This window comes from Peromyscus leucopus, chromosome 4 (genome assembly GCF_004664715.2).
Source record: "Peromyscus leucopus breed LL Stock chromosome 4, UCI_PerLeu_2.1, whole genome shotgun sequence".
In the NCBI taxonomy this organism is placed as follows: Eukaryota; Metazoa; Chordata; class Mammalia; order Rodentia; family Cricetidae; genus Peromyscus; species Peromyscus leucopus.
The window spans coordinates 87,557,686-87,576,127 of NC_051066.1; the positions used below are offsets into that span (position 1 = coordinate 87,557,686).

General features: G+C 40.4%; 2 protein-coding genes across 3 annotated transcripts in view; one reads left to right on the forward strand and one right to left on the reverse strand.

Moving 5' to 3' along the window:
• Nucleotides 1-18,442, reverse strand: part of Ryr3 (ryanodine receptor 3) — a gene marked incomplete at its 5' end in the record, with an annotated part of 626,824 nt that overhangs the window by 288,882 nt on the left and 319,500 nt on the right.
• Nucleotides 1-18,442, forward strand: part of LOC119087871 (ryanodine receptor 3-like) — a 69,836-nt gene that overhangs the window by 14,110 nt on the left and 37,284 nt on the right. For both annotated transcript variants that reach the window (XM_037205085.1, XM_037205086.1), the window contains exons 4-9: nucleotides 6,254-6,470; nucleotides 11,365-11,469; nucleotides 13,201-13,304; nucleotides 14,495-14,578; nucleotides 16,841-17,000; nucleotides 17,862-18,009. In XM_037205085.1, the coding sequence (XP_037060980.1) occupies nucleotides 6,254-6,470; nucleotides 11,365-11,469; nucleotides 13,201-13,304; nucleotides 14,495-14,578; nucleotides 16,841-17,000; nucleotides 17,862-18,009 (818 nt within the window). The remainder of the gene's footprint in view (nucleotides 1-6,253; nucleotides 6,471-11,364; nucleotides 11,470-13,200; nucleotides 13,305-14,494; nucleotides 14,579-16,840; nucleotides 17,001-17,861; nucleotides 18,010-18,442) is intronic.

An 18,442-nucleotide genomic window follows, 5' to 3' on the forward strand; every position in this document is an offset into this window, starting at 1 on the left:
TTTCCAGTTATTTTTGATGCCAGGAAGCTTTTGTTAAAGACGACATCACCCTTGCCCTCACCTGGAAATAGTACAGGGCATGAATTACCAAGATGGCCTTAAACAAAAGGCCAGAGTAGATAGTAAATTTGGGTGCTCTTTTTGTTCTTAAAAATAGTTGAGCTTTTTACTGTAGTAAAATATATTTTACAGCTATATGCTCCCTATAGACATATTTAATCATCTTATGTAACTGTTACCAGCCTTTTCTAATTAATAAAAAAAAAATCCAAAAGCAGTTGGTGTCTGTAGCTGCTGTTTGTTTCCATCGATATCCACCAGACTTGGCTAAAATTCAGGTAACCAACAGCTTAGCTATTTCCAGCTTTGCTGTGGTCAATGCTGTGGAAATTATTGCTGAGATAAATATATTGCTGCAGAGGAACAAGATGAGTGCTGGCTGGATTGCCCTGGGCTTCACCACATGTAAGCCAGTAAGAAATATGAATGTGAGAATGTCTATAACTCGGATTATTCTCCATCTAGCATTGCAGACTAAAGATGCAATTATGAATCATGAGATGTGAATTAAACTCAGGTCAGCAAAAAGCCTGCTAACAATCCCCTCTTAACCCGTATACTCTTCTTCTTTGGACCACTACCCCAGGCCTCCCAGAGGGATTAAATAGCACTGCAAGATTGAAATGTCTGGAAAGATTAGAACACCTCCATGCCTGCTAGACAGCTGGGGATGATGACAGCATAGCATGATGAAGAGAAAACTGGGCATCATTTTTTATCGTGGCAAAACTTTGTCTTCATTTTTAGTGTTTTTATTCATGAATCAGTCTTTTAAATCTGACAAGAGGTATCCTCATTGCTTCTGCAAATTAGCAGTCAGAAATCTCCAAGATGAAATTATAAATGCTACCAGAGCTTTTCAGTGTCATTTCCCTTTGCTTTCAAATTTTGACAAGCAAATAAAACTTCCCCCTACACATCCCAATATTTTTTTATTTCCAGGACACTATGACTGAAACACTTGCTTATCTCTGAGATAAAGAAATCTTTATCTTTGTAAACTTTATGAAGAAAAAAAATCTTCCTCATGTCTGAGTTCCAGGAAGAACCTCAGAATATGGAACCAGGTGCTTTAGTGGAAGAGATTAGATTAACTAATTGTGTGTGTGTGTGTGTGTGTGTGTGTGTGTGTGTGTGTACGCACATACATCATTTTAAATTTAGGCTCCTAATGTAAGAGAAAGATCATTTAATATTTTTTCTGAGTCTGGTTTATTTCACTTAACATAGTGATTTCTACTTGTATCTACTTTCTTGGAAAGTCATGACTTTTTTTTTTCTTTATGACTGCTTAAAATTCCATTGTGTATATATACCACATTTTCCTTAACCAACCACTTCCTGGCTGTTTTGAATAGTGTAACAATGAATGCAGAAGTTCAAGTATTTCTGTGGTAAGTTGACTTCCAGTCAGATAGATAGATGGATAGATGGATAGATATAGAGAGATAGAGAGATATAGATATAGATATCTCCACTATTTTGAGTGCTTTGAGCAACCTCCACACTCACTCTATTGTGGCTACAAAGGTTCCATTCCCACTAGCAGTGAATAAGGGTTCATCTTTCCCCACATCCTCACCAGAAATCCTTTCTTTCTTTTTATTTCTTATTAGTCATTCTTACTGGAATGACGTGGGATGTCAAAGCAGTCTAAATTCCTATGAAATTGTTTTTTAAAATCTGTAGGGGGAAATCTGAGGATAAAGAACAACTCATCCTAATGAGCACAATTCTTGAATTCTCTGCTTTACGCTTGGTAGAAGCTGAGAAATTTGATGGAACTGGAGGGCAGGAAAAAGCACCTAGAGAAAAAGAAATTTATTTTTCAATTTTATGTTCTCAGTTGTGAATGATGAAAGAGTTATTTTTTATTAAGGTCAAGATTAAGTGTCCAATACAGAATTTATTGAGAAAAACAGGCAGGTACATGTAATTTCAATTTCTACCCCTGGAAATCCATGCTCTAGACTTCTGACCCTGAATGAGTTTTTAGGTGGATACTATAGCTTTTTATGGTTCCTGTTAGGAATAAAAATACTGAGGTCCGTGATTTAAAACCTTCAACCTTTTGATTATAAAATAGAGTTGTAGCGAGTCAAAAGTCAAAAGCTCACCCAATTCAGCCCTGCAGTGAGAGTTCAGGTTAGTCTCTCAGGGAACTGCTCCCTACCCAATAAGCCAGCTCCTGTTTCAGATCTCTCTAGAGTTGAGTCCAGAGATACCTATCTAGGAATTGTCACGAACTATAGAATTGGTACAGTGGTCATGTGGCACTGTACCACTGGGTGGCATTCAGTACAACTGCTATTTCTCTCACTACTGAAGCCGGTTTGTAGATTTCTTAGTGAGCTGCATGCTGGACCCTTCTTCCATGATCTTTGGCATAGCCATACCCCATGATTCCCTTCATTTCCTCACACTTCCAGTCCACCTCCCCCAGCCTGGGCTTCTGGCCACTGCTCAGCCATCCACCTTTCTGGACAGAGGTCCTTGGATGAAGGATGATGGCATGCTCTTTTGTGGAGCCTGTATTTGTCCTTCCAGTGGAAAGGATTTGGTATCACTCTTATCAAAAGGATAGATATCTGCTACACAGCTGTATCTTGCTCACTACTCTTTACCCCGCCAAACCTGTTTCTGAGAAGTTCCCATCAGGCACCTTCAGATGGATGGACAAACTCCTCCTTCCTTTGCAGCTCTCTCTGAGAGGATCTTTTCCCTCCTCAGTCTGGAGACAGATGTGATCTGAGTCTGATAGAACTATCTTCACAGTTGTTTTGCCATAATCTGCAGAGTTGACCCAGCATTTCTCTCTAGAGTATAAAGATACTGGGATTCTGAATTATGGATTTATAAGTCTGCCTTTGAGCCTTTTCAAAACTTAGAGACCACACATTAATATTGTGCTTCAGTCTAGGGGTATAACTCAGTGAGAATACTTGCCTTGGCATGTACAAGATTATGGGTTCAATCTCTATTACTATAATAATAAATAATTATTCAATAGTTAAAGTGGGTTTGGGACATTATATTTCCCTCTAACTGTTCTACTCAAACTTAACATGTTATCACATGTCATTTTTTTTAACTCAATCTGGATCCACTGGGACAGATACAGTTCCCATCCTCAAGTATTGGAGGCTGTTTTTTGGATCCCTTCCCGCAAACTCTGTCAGGTTGTTCCTGGGCATGAGAGAAGGACTGACAGCTGGAGGGTATGTCTTGGGCCAGTGCCTATTCAGTTCCACCTGCTGGGATGCAGGGGCTCTCATCCAGCAAGACTTCAGAAGCAGTACACAACCTTGTCTTCTGCCCAGTGAAGCACAGCATACGATGTCGAAAGATAAGTGCCTCAGTAAGCAATAAGCACTCCTTTCTGCCTGTGTTAATTTTTCATTTTGCAATTCTTGTGGCCATTGTAGGAAATACAATTTATAGCCAAATTATTGCTCTCGTTTTAATAACGAGACATAAAACCAGAAAGCATTGTTCTCTTTAAATGCTACACAGAAGCCGACCAGTCTTGATTTGTTATCTTTCCAGTGTATTTTAAAACACAAGAAAAATTTCAAAACTAAACTTAACTGTGCTTATGAATAATTAAGTCTAGCTAGCTATCTAGAAATCCACAGAATAGACCATTTATGTGTTCCTGTAATCGACAGAGTAGCAAGTACCAATGCTCTTGCCTCATGAGCTCTCAGTCCATTGAACTTCAGGGTTCCTGAGTGGTTAAAGAGCAGCAGGTAACTTCCCTTTCCATTTCTCCACTCAGACCAATCCACTTCTATCCTATACTTCCAGCATGTCAATAACACAATCCATTAGATTCAACTTAACTTGGAAATTCTCAAGAAATACATTTGTGGTTTAGTCATTATTTCCAGAATGTTCACTAAATTAGTAACACTACAGCCTAATGACTCAATTTCATTTTAACGTCATTGCTCATATTCTTTATACACAAAAATCATTCCCTATTGCATAACACTTTGTGTAGGCACACTCCCAGGGACAATTGTGGTTCTAATTCTATACCATTGTTGTTTAGTGCTTTTAAGCAGGGAAGTGGGAGGCTCTGTGAGATTTCTATAATTAATTTTAAAACAGCATTTTATAAAAGGCCATTTCAATAATGTGTTCTTATTGGAAAGGGAAAAAAACTTAACATTTCTCACTTGGAGGGATTTTTATTTTCCAGATTCATAATTAGGATATTTCTACAATTGCAGTTACGCAGACAACACAGAGACTTTCTTACATGGCTCCCCTCCCAGAATGCTCCAATTAAAGGAAGTGATGCCTAGTGCACAATGTCCTGCCGTGAAAGCTTTGCTTAATCATAACCTTCCTCCACTTATATCAACCCCCTCCACACATCCACCCAACACACCAGCAATTCCTACCAGTTCTAATGCCAAAACAAAACTGGCATCTGGCTGTTTAGATCACCTTGGCCCAACCTACCTGCCTTTCTCTATGACTATTTCAAGACCTTACTAATTGGTCCCCAGACCTATCTACATAGGAGTGCTAGAAGAATACTGTATTTCCTCACTTTAAACTCCAAGAGCAATTTCCCACCTAGAATAAAGCCAAACTCCTTGCCAGGGCATACAGACTGCTTTAGGCAACCCTGTCCTCATGTTTCTTCTTCCATTCCTCAGGTAGATAGTGTCCTCACCCATAGCACTACCTAAGTACTTCCTACCTCAGGGCCTTTGCACATGTCCCTCTCCTGAGACTCTCTTCCTCCACATCTTCAGCTTATTAACTTCTCTACAAAGAGTCCTTTCTTGATGCCATCTCTAGAAGCCACCTCCTTTTCTGAGTTATTTCACATATCCCTGCAATGAGATGCCCCCTCATTGGAAATTAAGCTTATTTACCTGCTTGAAAACCTGCTTTTGTTATACTAGGAACACTGGATATTTGTTTATAACTGAATCCCCAGTGCAAAGTCAGGTGTGGTGTAGGCTCAGCCATTGTTTTTTTGTTTGTTTGTTTTTTTTTTTTTTTTTTTGATGGAAGAATGGAAGTAGTGAGTGAATATCAAGTGCCAACACTGAGTTTATATTGATTTTTTTTCCTGTGAGATTATCATTGAGCTGCCAAGGACTGTATGTATTACTATGTTTTAATTACCTAAAACTGTGGTCTGTTTCCTTTATTCTATGTAATTAAAGTTGATTTGTGAAAGGTACATTTCCTACTGAACTAGGATAATATGAAGTGCCACTGTCAAATGATGTGTTTACCTTTTCCTCTTTGCAGAAAACTTTGGCATTTACCATAACCTAACTTCTACTTATAGACAACTGAAATTCATCCAGAATGCTAGATGAGGACCAAACCCAGGGCCTTGGCACTTGCTAGGCAAACGCTCTACCACTGAGCTAAGCCTTTCTCCTTCTCTGGGGGATGAGAATGGGTTGGACCAAGGTGGTACCAGCAGCCAGAGGCCTAACTTTAATTTAGAATTGGTACTGTCTGGAACTGCTATTAGATCAAGCAGTTGTGTGTGGAAGGGAATAGTTGTGTGTGGAAGGGATCAAGGTTGTGATTTAGAAGTTGGATGGACCATGGTGTCAGGCCTGAATGCCAACAGAGAGATGGTGCCCCTTAAGAAGGCAATGACATCCCAGGTACCAAATGCCCTTTTACCCTCCCACACCACCACCTACTACTGTCCTCATATGGCTGCTCTAGGAACTGCAGCCTCTTCTGGGCTGAAAATTCTAGTATTGCATATTTTGCCTGAATATTCAGCATTTACTATTTTATCTATATAATTTTACTGTATTTTCTTTAACCAGCCTATGGGTAATTTACTTCAAGTAAAGACACATTTCCATGGTGAAGTTTCAATGGGATTTTTATAGAGAAGAATCTTGCTATGTTCCCAATATTGAGGTAATGTCTACTGTAATTACCTACTTCAGTAATAATAAACACCAAGTGACTTAAGAATAATAAAACTTTTAAGAATATGTCACTGACGTTCACTTTAGCATGGTGCCTAGACACTCAGTTCTGTCATTGTCTACAGACGTGAGGATATTTGCTGTGCTGAATCTGAATTCAATGAGTTCCCAACAGTATGGTTTTGAATGCGGATACAACCTTTAATATTCACTTATTTGAAATAGGATGCTTTTTGACCTCTCTCTTCTGCTTCTTGAAACGACAGAGTACGTTTCCTGATGGGTGGTCGGCATGGAGAATTTAAGTTCCTGCCTCCCTCTGGCTATGCCCCTTGCTATGAAGCCTTACTTCCAAAGGAGAAGATGAGATTGGAGCCTGTCAAAGAGTATAAACGTGATGCTGATGGTGTTAGGGATCTGTTGGGTACCACTCAGTTCCTCTCCCAAGCCTCTTTCATCCCTTGCCCCATAGACACCAGTCAGGTAAGTCCAAATTGTAAATGACAGGCAATCTCAGTGAACATATTGAGAGTGTGCCCCACATAAGGCACTGTACTCTTTAAAGGATACAGATAAATATCCAATATTCTTTGAGAATTCATATCCAAGTTGAATATGTAAGGAACAAATAAGTTATTTTTTAAAGGTCAGATATAATAAATGCAGAATGAACAGTATGCATGTCCTTTAGGGTAGGATGTTTGTAAGAGTCTGTGAGAACAGATGAAATTCCATCTGGACCTTTATGAAGCTTAAATGGAAGGGGGCACTGGGCAGTGATGTAACAGCATAGGAAGAGTTGATATAACAGCAATGGAATGAATAAGGGCTGGAGTAGAAACATAGAGGAGGGACAGGTGCCAATGTCAGGTCTCACATGGATGGACAGTTGTGAGAAGGAAGAACAGGGAGACAGCAAGTTGGAAATAAAACAGAGAGGGTATAGTGTGGACTCCGTAGGAGTGGTTGGCAAATGGGTACTTTATCCATGTTCATGCAATACAATAGAGCTTTCAGCAGGCTTTCTACACCAGTGCCATTTCTTTTAATGTGTGTATGTGCTTGTACATGTTTGTGAATGTTCAGGAAGGAGTATGGAGCGTGAATGTGGGGCGAGGGGTGCGTGCGTGTGCACGGAGGCCAGAAGAATGTCATACTTAGGAAAGTCTTCCACCTCCTTTGAGTCAGAGCCTCTCATTGTCCTGTAGCTCACCATTAGGCTAGACTTGTTCACCAAAGAATTCTATGGATCCTCATCAGTGCTGGGATTACAAGAATATGGGACCCTGGCAGTTTAATGGATTTGGGGATCAATTTCAGGCCTTTGTGTTAGCTTAACCAACAGATCGATGTCCTCAACTCCACCAGAGCTATTTAAATTACTATTCTAGATGCTATAGAGCAGTGGTTCTCAACCTTCCTAATGCTGTGACCCTTCAATAATAATAATCAGTTCCTCATGTTGTGGTGACCCCCCAACCATAAAATTATTTCCATTGCTTTTTCATAACTGTAATTTTGTTACTGTTATGAATCACAATGTAAATATCTGATAAGAAGGATATCTGATATGCAACCTCTGTGAAAGGGTTATTCAACCCCCCAAAGGGGTTATGACCCATAGATTGAGAACAATTGCTATAGAAATTAATGAAAAAAGACCTTGCCGCTAAAACACTTAGAGTTATCAGTATATATTAATAACTGGTCCTTTCACATATAAAATGTTTCTACTTTGCATTTTCATAACATTCATATCACCCTATTACATTCAGGTGCCCTAGCTAATCGTATGCTCACTGTGTCTCCAAGGCTGGCTTGAACTCTAAGCAGTCTCCTGTCTCAGTTTCCCAAGTTCTGGAACTGTAGCCATATGCCATCATACCCAATTTATTCATGCACAGATAGTAATTTTAATCTCCCATAAGATGGGAAACTCTGCATCTCCCTGCTCATTTCAAAGCATAATTCCACCTCTGGGATGTAAAGAAGGGCTTTGCTGGGAAACTGAGGAGCTTGTGAGTTTCAAGAGATCCCAAGAATCAGAGAGTCTGATTACTGTGTGGTCTAGATGTAACAGAAGAAAAACTTGCCTTTTACCCTCCCGCGTTCTGTAACTGGGGATGCACAAATTAAACTTGAGCTAACAGGTTAGCAAGAGAAAGGGTATATTTTAATTAGTTTGTAAAACATTAACAAAGAACAGCCGCCCAGAGAGGAAGGTGAACTTTGGAGATTATACTCTCTTACTAGGGAGGGAGGGAACAAGGGGAAGGGAAGAAATAAATAACTCCAAGGAACAATAAATGGGTCCTTAGGGGACATGGTTGGTTTTTTGTTTTGACGGTGCCTGGATATGATACTGTCAGGTCTCTGGTGGCAATGGTCAGTCTTCCCTGGGAAGAAATGGTTGAATTCTTCGGGAGAGTTTTTCCTTTAGAAGGATAAGAGACCAGGCCACTTTCTGCAGCAGCTGTTCCCAGATATCTTCATCTTAAAATAACCCTATTTCATAGGAACATATTCTGATTTCCTGGACTCCTTCACAGACAGGAGGCTTTAGGGACAGAGATAGAAAAGAAGCAAGTTCTCTGAACACAGAGCTGTTTGTGCCAGTGCAGGTGACAAGGACCAGCAAGCAGGAGTACCTCTGGGCTGACTGCCCCTGCTAACCTGTCAGAAACACAAAATTGCTATGACCAAACTTCCTGGAAGAGGCTGGGTAAAAAGAATTCAAACAAATAAGGAGAAAACCCAACAATAAGAAGAATTCTCTAAACGTGTGTAACAATGAGCGTTGATTGTCAGCTTGGCAGTATCAGCAACCAGTCAGAAGACAAGCTCCAGGCACACCGACTAGGGATTATCTATTTCTGATTAGCTGTGGTGGATTTCCTTGAATAGGTTGAGGTGGGAAGAACCATTACAGAGGGTGGCACCATTCCCTGGGCTGCATAAAGGGGGAAGCTAGCTGAGCATAACCATTCATCCATCTCCCCCTTCTCCTTCCTGACTGTGGCTACCATATGACCAGCGACCTCTCAAGCTCTTTCCTGCAATGATAGATTACACCCTTGCTTGACATGATGGACTGTAACTGTGAGCCAAAATGAACCCACTCTCCCCTTAAGGTGCTTTTTGTAAGTGTATTTTTATCACAGCAACCAGAAGAATAAAAAGACAATGCAGAGTCAGGCGGTGGTGGCACACGCCTTTAATCCCAGCACTTGGGAGGCAGAGCTAGGCGGATCTCTGTGAGTTCGAGGCCAGCCTGGGCTACAGAGTGAGTTCCAGGAAAGGTGCAAAGCTGCACAGAGAAACCCTGTCTCAAAAAAAAAAAAAAAGGCAATGCAGAATTAAAGATTTGGAAATGAAAGAAGTGTATATACAAGTCCTGGGAGCTTTAATGTCTAGACCCAAACCTGAGTTTTTAAGGACTCTGTAAGAAAGTCAAAGCTTCTAGCCAATAAGAAAATTCTCTTTGAAGAGGATGTACTTTATTACTGTGAACTCTTTGAAGATATGTGGTTCATTACCATGAATACCTTGTAATTTTTTTAGACTCTATCATTCTGGGAAATTATTGTCAAAGGAGAACTTAAATATAAGATACTCAAAGCCCCCCTTAGAGGACATTAAGAAATACTTTGTAGGTTAATAATTATTAACGAGATCATTTAATGCTTAGCCCAACTAGACTTCTTCCTGGTTACTTCAAACCCAGCTCTCACTGAGGGCTAGGAGATAGGACCCCATCTCCAAGCAGCCACCCTGGGCTTGAGACTTCCCAGGAACAATTGTCAAGCCCATGCTGCTTTGTCCCAAGTTACCAGTTGGAACCACTGAGATTATGATTCACACTAATTTGTGGAGGTTCCTTTCTCTAGCAAGTGTATCTTCCCCTTTCTTTGAAGCATTTAGTTCCTTTAGCCTGAAAATCCATTTTAGGGCTATGATCAATGATGGAACACTTAGTTGATACAGATGGCCTTTAGTTAGCTAACAAAAGCCATGCACAGTTATAACTTGTCTGCTAATAACCTCTCCCATTGTGTTCCTCATCAAAAACATCATGTCACTTACATCAAATGACTTTTTAAAAAATTACATTACAATGGTTTTTGAAATGTTTTTATGTTTTTGCTAATCCTTTGGGAATTTCATTGAGTGTATACATTTTTCTATGAAGTATTTTCTCCCTCTATCCACCCGCAACAATTGAGATTCTTTTTGATTGTGGAGGTTTAGTAATAGAAACCCTAGTAATCATACTAGAGCTGAGGTTAGAAAGCCAAGCAGCACACTGGTTGTCCTGAAGTGGACAGCTGGGTCCTAGCTCCTGTTAATAGCTGCCAAGCAAGTGTGGGCCCAGGACTAGGCATTGTCCAAGAGCCATCGGAATCTGCTTTTTATTTGGCTCTCTCATTCCTTAGGGACTGTCGAGCCATAGACATGAAAATAATAATGACAACAAATAAAAGAAAATAGGAGAAGGGCTGGAAAGATGGCTCAGTGGTTAAGGGCACCAGCTGCCCTTCCAGAGGTCCTGAGTTCAATTCCCAGCAACCACATGGTGGCTCACAACCATCCGTAATGAGATCTGATGCCCTCTTCTGGCCTGCAGGCAAACATGCAGGCTGAACACTGTATACTAGATAGATAGATTTATCTATCTTTAATGGATAGATGGGAGAGAAGCGTTTTGGTTCACCAATGGGGAATAATAGGTGGATAGATAGATGATAGATAGATACATAGATAGATAGATAGATAGATAGATAGATAGATAGATAGATAGATAGATAGATAGATAGATAGATCTTTTAAAAAAAAAAAAAGAAAATAGGAGAAAAGAAAGTGGGTCCTCAGTTTGTGGCCTCTGTTGAGAAATAGGAACAAAATACCAGGAAAGCAGAGAGACTTGGTGGAGGTGACCAGCCTATCAAGAAAGGCTTCCCCCAGGGAGTGAGTGTATTAAATGTTAAGTGCTTGAATGTCGTGGAGTGTGTGTGTGTGTGTGTGTGTGTGTGTGTGTGTGTGTGTGTGTGTACACATACTCCTGTGTTATAGGGCACATGTAGAGATCAGAAAACAGCTTTTTTGAGTCGATTCTCTCCTTCCACTCTGGGATGGGAAGAGGATCAAATTCAAGTTTGTGTGTTACAGAGTTCTGATAGGGTTCAGATTGGACATGTGAAGGCATAGAACTAAAGCAATGGAATAATTTGAGAAGTTTGGAAGAAGCAGACTCAAGCCAAGTACTGAGCTCTCAACAGAGCAGCCCTCCTCATTTGCAGTGACTTCAGCTGGGGCACCTGAGATTTTCATCCAGTCCATTCCTGTAGTTCTGGCTTTTCTCTTGCTCCTTTCCCTTCAGGTTGTTTTGCCACTTCACCTAGAGAAGATCCGAGACCGACTGGCTGAAAATATCCATGAGCTTTGGGGAATGAATAAAATAGAACTCGGCTGGACTTTTGGCAAAGTATGTGCTTCAGTGCCCAGACCCGGGAGGATTATGATATTATGAGGAAGGGTCCCTTGAACATTTCATTGAGAATGGGAATTGGTGAACCAAAACGCTTCTCTCCCTACAACCTGCCTAACTTTTGCAGTTAGTAGCAGCCCGCCCGTTCGTTCTTCAGCCCATCTACAGCCAGCACTGAAGAAACCTGCTCTTCACAGGCACAGCTGGGAACCCACCTCCTGTTTACCTCCTAACTCTGATTTCTTTTATTAGAGGACAGTGGATGCTTGCTTCCATCTCCCCACCCCCAACCCCTCTCCCCCCCACCCCCTCACCCCCCGGATACCTCTCACATTTCTCCTTCTTCCTTCAGAAAAAGCAGTCTGCTCTGTGTGGGTGGCAGTAGCAGGCTGATTCATCATTTTGAATCAGAAGTTGTTTAACGTGGCTTTCAGATGTATCACTAAGATTAATGGAGACCAGAGGGGGTTAGGGAGTCCCTTGCACTAGAAAGCATTTTTCAGAGAGGATGTAAATTGACTTTGCTCTGTGATTTGTATAAGGTCACTTCTGGAAGCAGAAGGATAGGTGAGTTTTACAGCTTCCTATGACCCGGACACTCTCTAGTCATGCATATTCCTATTAGTTACTGATAAGGCCCCTGCACTCTAACACCTATGTATGTCCATAACTGCCACAAAACAGTGTCCTTGTGAAAGATCACCTCTCTGCAGTAGGCTCTTGAAATCTTTCCTTCAGAGAACTCAACACAAGTGTAATTTTAAATTGTATTCATTCTTGCAAATATTTTATCTCTCCTTCCTACTTCATTAGACTGTTGACTCCATGGAGGTGGAGCTATCTGACCTCATTAGTAAGATCATAAAATCTAGATTAGTACATTCAAGCACTTATGAAATGACTAAATGCATGAAGGAGTGAGGTGATGCTCGGATCCATACTGTTCAGTGTGATAGCCACATATGGCCCCTGAACAGTTGAAAAGTATCTGATCAGTGTTGTGATGTGCTATGTGGTGGATGTAAAACTCACACTGGATTTTTTGTTTGTTTGAGATAGCTCTAACTGTCCTGAGATTTCTTCTATAGACCAGACTGGTCTTGAACTCAAAGATCCACCTGCCTCTACCTACCAAGTAGTGGGATAAAAGGTGTGTGCCACCACTTCCAGCTTCACACTGGATTTTTAATTCAAATTTTACACTATTTTATTCTTACCATCATAATAAGAACAATATATTACATGTATAGAGCTAAATAAATACGTTGTTAAAATTAATTTGATCTAATTCTTTGGGTTTTTTTTATAACATGGCTGTTAAAACTTTTGAAATTACACATGTGGTCCATATCTGTAGCCCTTTGTGATTATACATGTGGTCCATATTTGTAGCCACGGTCAGAAGATTGCTGTCCTCCAGTAACATGGTGACACAAATTTTTAACAAAAGCACGGCTACAACTTGTAAAATTACCTCTCTGGAAAATCATGTTGTAAGTGCAGACACCTGCATAGAAATAAATCCACAGAGTTTGAGCCTTTAACAACTTGGGAACCATGTGCACCAGTTCCTAAGACAGGCTCGTGCGTTCACTTATCAGCAAGTTGCTGTCTTTGTCCTGACTGGTATGTATTGCCTGGGCCCTTGAAGGATATTCATTTCTCTTTCTTCAGAGCGGTGCCAGCTGTCAAAACTTAAATTCTCTTTTTTCTTACACTGTCACCTAGATACGAGATGACAACAAAAGACAACACCCCTGCCTTGTAGAGTTTTCAAAGCTCCCTGAAACTGAGAAGAATTATAACCTGCAAATGTCAACTGAAACCTTGAAGTGAGTGTTTAATTGAATGTGGACTAGACAGTGAGTGGATGATTTGATGCATTGTAGCTAAACTGCAAAGGTGTGTCCCTCTTGTCTGCAAACGTGACACACTGATAAATCACAGGCAGCAGTGATTCTTCATGTCACAGATCTTAGAATGGTGAGGAGCTGACCCACATTACTATTTAGTATATATATTTCTCCAGAGACCATGTGCCATTTGCTGTTTTCTGGAAATAAGGGGGTAGAGGGGAATGCAGGAGGCAGTAGAGGGAGGAGCAGGAGGAAGAAGGAGAGAAATAGAATCAAAGGACCAAATGTCACTTGTCATTGGTGTTAAATCAAGTAAAAAAAGGAAAGTAGTTTTAAAACTAAAGGAAAATATTTGATTACTAAATTCCCAAGTTTTTTAAATCAATTTTCAATTATGCAATAATCCCATTCCTGGTCCTAAAAAAGACCCAGATTTCCTAATCCACATTGGTACCTCCAATTTTTAATTCCCTTTTGTATTTGTTGCCTGCTGTTTCTTTGTATATTCCTGTTCTCTGTCAGTGCAGAACACTCTAACATTGTCTTGTTGACATAACAAAGATATAAGCTGCTTTGTCTCATAGGCTTACATATCCACTATCTGTAATTCCAAAGAGTTTTCTGTATCTTGGTACATCAAGTACAGCTCAAGGTGCTATACTGGCATCACATAGCAAATATTTGCTGACCTGAAGATTTGATGTTAGAATCCTGTCTATTCCATGAAATCAATTGCTTGACATAATTCAAAGTGAATTTATAAACTAGAAAATGTCTCCACGTGGGGCAATTAACCAGATTCTCTTTCATGTTCTTATGCCTGTTATCATCTAAATCAGAAGCTGGCACATTATGGCCTGTGGGACAAACAAACCAGCCACCTGTTTCTGTAAATACATTTTCATTGCAATAAAGCTGGGCTTGTTGCTTTGCATATTATCAGTGGCTACATTTATTTCATAATGGCAGAGTTAGGTAGTTGTGACAGAGTCACAAAGATATATATACACAAAGCTTTGCTGTCTGTCCCTTTACAGAAAATGTCGGCCAACTTCTGGTCTAAAGGAATGGCTTTTGTCCACTTAACCAGCTCAGACATGGGTTAGGGCTCTTGTTATCCTTCATCTTGCAGTTGACACCAGACTCTACCTTGTGTTACATCACAGAACCCTGCTGGCCCTGGGGTGCCACATTGCTCATGTTAATCCGGCTGCTGAAGAGGATCTCAAGAGAGTCAAACTGCCCAAAAAGTAGGTGAATTTTCTAATGGCTCAAGATGAGTGTGAATACTGGGAGGGTTAGAGACCCATGTACAAAGGCAAATGACAGAACATATATTCAGTAGCATCTTAGAATGTTCCCCAGTTACTTAGATGTCACTGAGACCCTCAGAAAATGCCTACTGTAAGGAAGCATTTCAAGGCCCTTTCTCTTTTTGCCCCTTCTGGCCATACCTAATACCACTATGCTTAATTTGGGGCTAGGAGGTATACCAACCTCAAATTAGTGCACTGATTTTTGGTCACCAGGAAGAGCACTTGTCAAGAGCTTGGAAATGGTTCCTAGCCATTGCAGCTATTCTCTCCTCTCCTCTGGCACTGGGCTAACACCTAAGCCCTTTATGGAAATGGGATCTATACCAAGATTCCATTTGCCTCTCTATATCTGTGTGTCCAGCTATCGTTCCCACTTCTACATTCAGGCAGTCACACGTTCAGATAATTGCTCACTGATACATCTTCTGGCTCATTCACTGTTTCATTCTCTTGCTCCTCAGTAGCTGCTCTGGGTACACACACAGAATAACACAAGTGTCATGATAGGAGCCAAAGCAGTGCCAGCCTTAATCAAATGCTCACCATCCCCCATCCTTGTTGAACTCCCATACTGATGAGTCACTATGACACATAGCACCTGGTGTCAAGGAAATCATATCTAGGAGATGGCATCTGGAGAGGGCACATCTCTAGCTGAAGTTGCTAGAACCAGTATATGTTGATGTATGTTGAGTCTGCCGGAAGCAGCTCTCCTGAGAAGGTAGAGACAGAGGTTTCCTACGACTACAACGGATTCTGTATCCTGTGCTGTCCAGAGTGTTCTATATAGAATGGGCCTTAGACTGTAACATTCAAGTTCTTGCTCTAGTCTGGGCAGGCAGTAGTCCTAAAGTCCTTTGGCATCTCTGGACTCATATTCCCACATGGATGTGATTAACTGCTCCGCAGATAGTTAACTTATTCATAGTGTACACAACCTTCCCCCTTACACCATGTATCTGCCTGAGTCATAGTAAACTCTTTCACATTTTTTACATGCTATGTCTCAAATTATAGGCATTTGAGAACATGACTCCTGAGCTGGAGAGCCAACTGCAAAAGTCACTTCAAGCTCACAAATTTTGTGCTATCATGGCTTTTTGTGTTAATTCCAAGAAGAAAAGATGAGCTTTGCAGGAATGGGTGGCCATTCTATGCTAATTTATGAGAAAGCCCTTAGTTCAAGGTTTTATCCTTGCCAATCTGGTTTTAACATTTTGATTCTTAAGTAGAATGGAGGGGTTTCTGGTAGTGTTGCAACATGCTGAGTGTGTCCATCATTTGCAGGACACATAGTTTTCTTAGATATAAGAATGCATTTGCATTGACTATTTTCTTCATGTTATTCTTTGAAGTCTATGAGATTATATTAGTTTTAAGATGGTAGGTACATTAGGGGCTTTATTTGTGAACACAAAGTAGAGTTCATTTTATCTATCAACCAAAGAGGGGAAATTTTGTCTGTGCCCTCATTTGCTTAGTGAATATGTGTGTGTGATGTATGTATATTTGATCTTTAAAATAAAATAACATAAAACTGGTTAATATTGAGACACATTGCTGTTTACAGTACTGAGAGTAGGTGACTATGAGTGCTTAGCCATAGATTGGTTAGCTGTATCAGCGCCAAAGACTCAGGGAACACCCAGAAGAGGGTGCAGGAAGAGTTAGAAGGTGGGAAGAAGTGCTATGAAATTCTGTTGCATGGATATAACATGGTTATTGCACACATGAACTCAGAGCAGCTGTGTTTATCTGCAGAAGATAGTTATGGTTATTAACAGAATTACACATGATCAAGCCAGTAAAAAAAAAAAAAAAAAAAAAAAAAAAGTCAACAGGAAGTGAGAGGAGTTGAGAGATACCACCTCCCAAGGAGGAGCTATTGGCAGTTGATGGCTGCCTGCTAGGGACTGAGAGTCACTTTTCTTTGAAGGGAGCTACTGGTAGGTTACCTGTGCTCCACTGGATGATCACATACCCAGGCAGATATGGGAAGTTCCAACTGGACTCAATGCATTATTTAAAAATACAAAAGGCATAAAATTTGGAGTGAGGTGTGTCGGAGGGAACATGAAGTCAATTGGAGGAGATAACAGAGTATTAATAAAGATACATTACACATATATAAAATTTTCAAAGGATCAATTTGTAAAAATCTATTCAAAGTATGTATACTCTTACATTTACTTGTAGCTATATGATGTCCAATGGGTATAAGCCAGCCCCTTTGGATTTATCTGATGTTAAGCTGTTACCACCTCAAGAAGTGTTAGTGGATAAGCTTGCAGAAAATGCACACAATGTTTGGGCAAAGGACAGAATAAAACAAGGATGGACCTATGGCATTCAACAGGTAAGGAGTATTGGGTCAAGCATGCTACAGAAGTAGATGTGGTCATCCATCAAAATGTCATTTTGCTGTGAAGCATGCTAGATTGGAATATGGGCATTGCCCTTGCACTCTGTCCCTCACACTGTTGTTTGTTTATTATTTATAGAATCATGGACTGGTGAAATTTGTAACTGTCACATTGACATTGACTACAGGCGTCATTTCAATTTTGCAGAAATGGATAAAGTTTATCTTTCCTTTAGTTAGAGATTCACTGATAAAGTGTACACACAGGGTGATGTATTTTAGCTCATTCTCATCATATTGTTTCACTGTAGAGAGCTAAGGTTTTGTGATACCCTCCAAGACCCAGGTGAGGAACAGATTTCTGGGATAGGATGTGAGAACAAATCAACATCATGGGTCAGCAGTAGTTCTGAGAAGGCCCCCAAATAGCTACATTGAGGTAAATTCAGGGGGGAAATAGCCTAGAAAAGAAGTGAAGCAGCAACCTGCCCATGATGTTGACAGTTAAAGGGTAGCATGAATTTCCTTACGGGAATAGCTACACAGTCCCCATCGGCCTTACCTTTGGAATGGAGGTTGTTCACCAATCTCATGACACTTTATTTTATTTGCAGACTGGCATTACTAAAGTGTGTTTTTAATGCTAGCTTTGAGCATTAGTAAGATTTCTCCTTTTATACTCATTTAATCCTGAAGAGAAGTGGTAAATATGCACACTGCTAAATATCAAGCCACATGGGGAAAATCTAATAGACTAGTATGAGCCAGCCAAGCAGTCAGGAGTATGTGAGTAGGATGGGCTGCTTGTAAAACTAAAATATGTTTTCTTGGCACCTTCTCTTTGGCTTCACATAGGATTTGAAGAACAAAAGAAATCCCCGTCTGGTGCCATATGTATTACTGGATGAGCGTACCAAGAAATCAAATAGGGACAGCCTACGTGAAGCTGTACGAACATTTGTTGGTTATGGGTATAACATTGAGCCATCGGACCAAGAACTAGGTAACAAGCTGTGATCATTCATTATCACAATAGTTTACTAAGCAAGTCCTCTTATGGGGAAATGTTACCTTCAAATAGGTCTAATTTATACTATGGGAAATGGTACAGTTCTTAGAATGTGGTATTTTATTCTTGAAGAATTTCATGCATGCACATGTGTTTTCATTATATTCCCCCATTTCTCCTCCCTCTAACTCTAAATCTGCTCTCACCCTTCCTCCTTCTAACTTTATGTCCGTTTTTGTTTTTATAACCCCCCAAGTTCAATTTGTTCTGCCTAGTGGTATATTTTAGAGGGTGGGACTTTGTAGTCAGAAGGTTCTCCAGTCCCACCAGGCCCCCATAGTCCTGTGGCCCGCTTATAAAATAATCACTCTGAAGCTTATATTAATTATAACTGCTTGGCCATTAGCTCAGGCTTATTACTGACTAG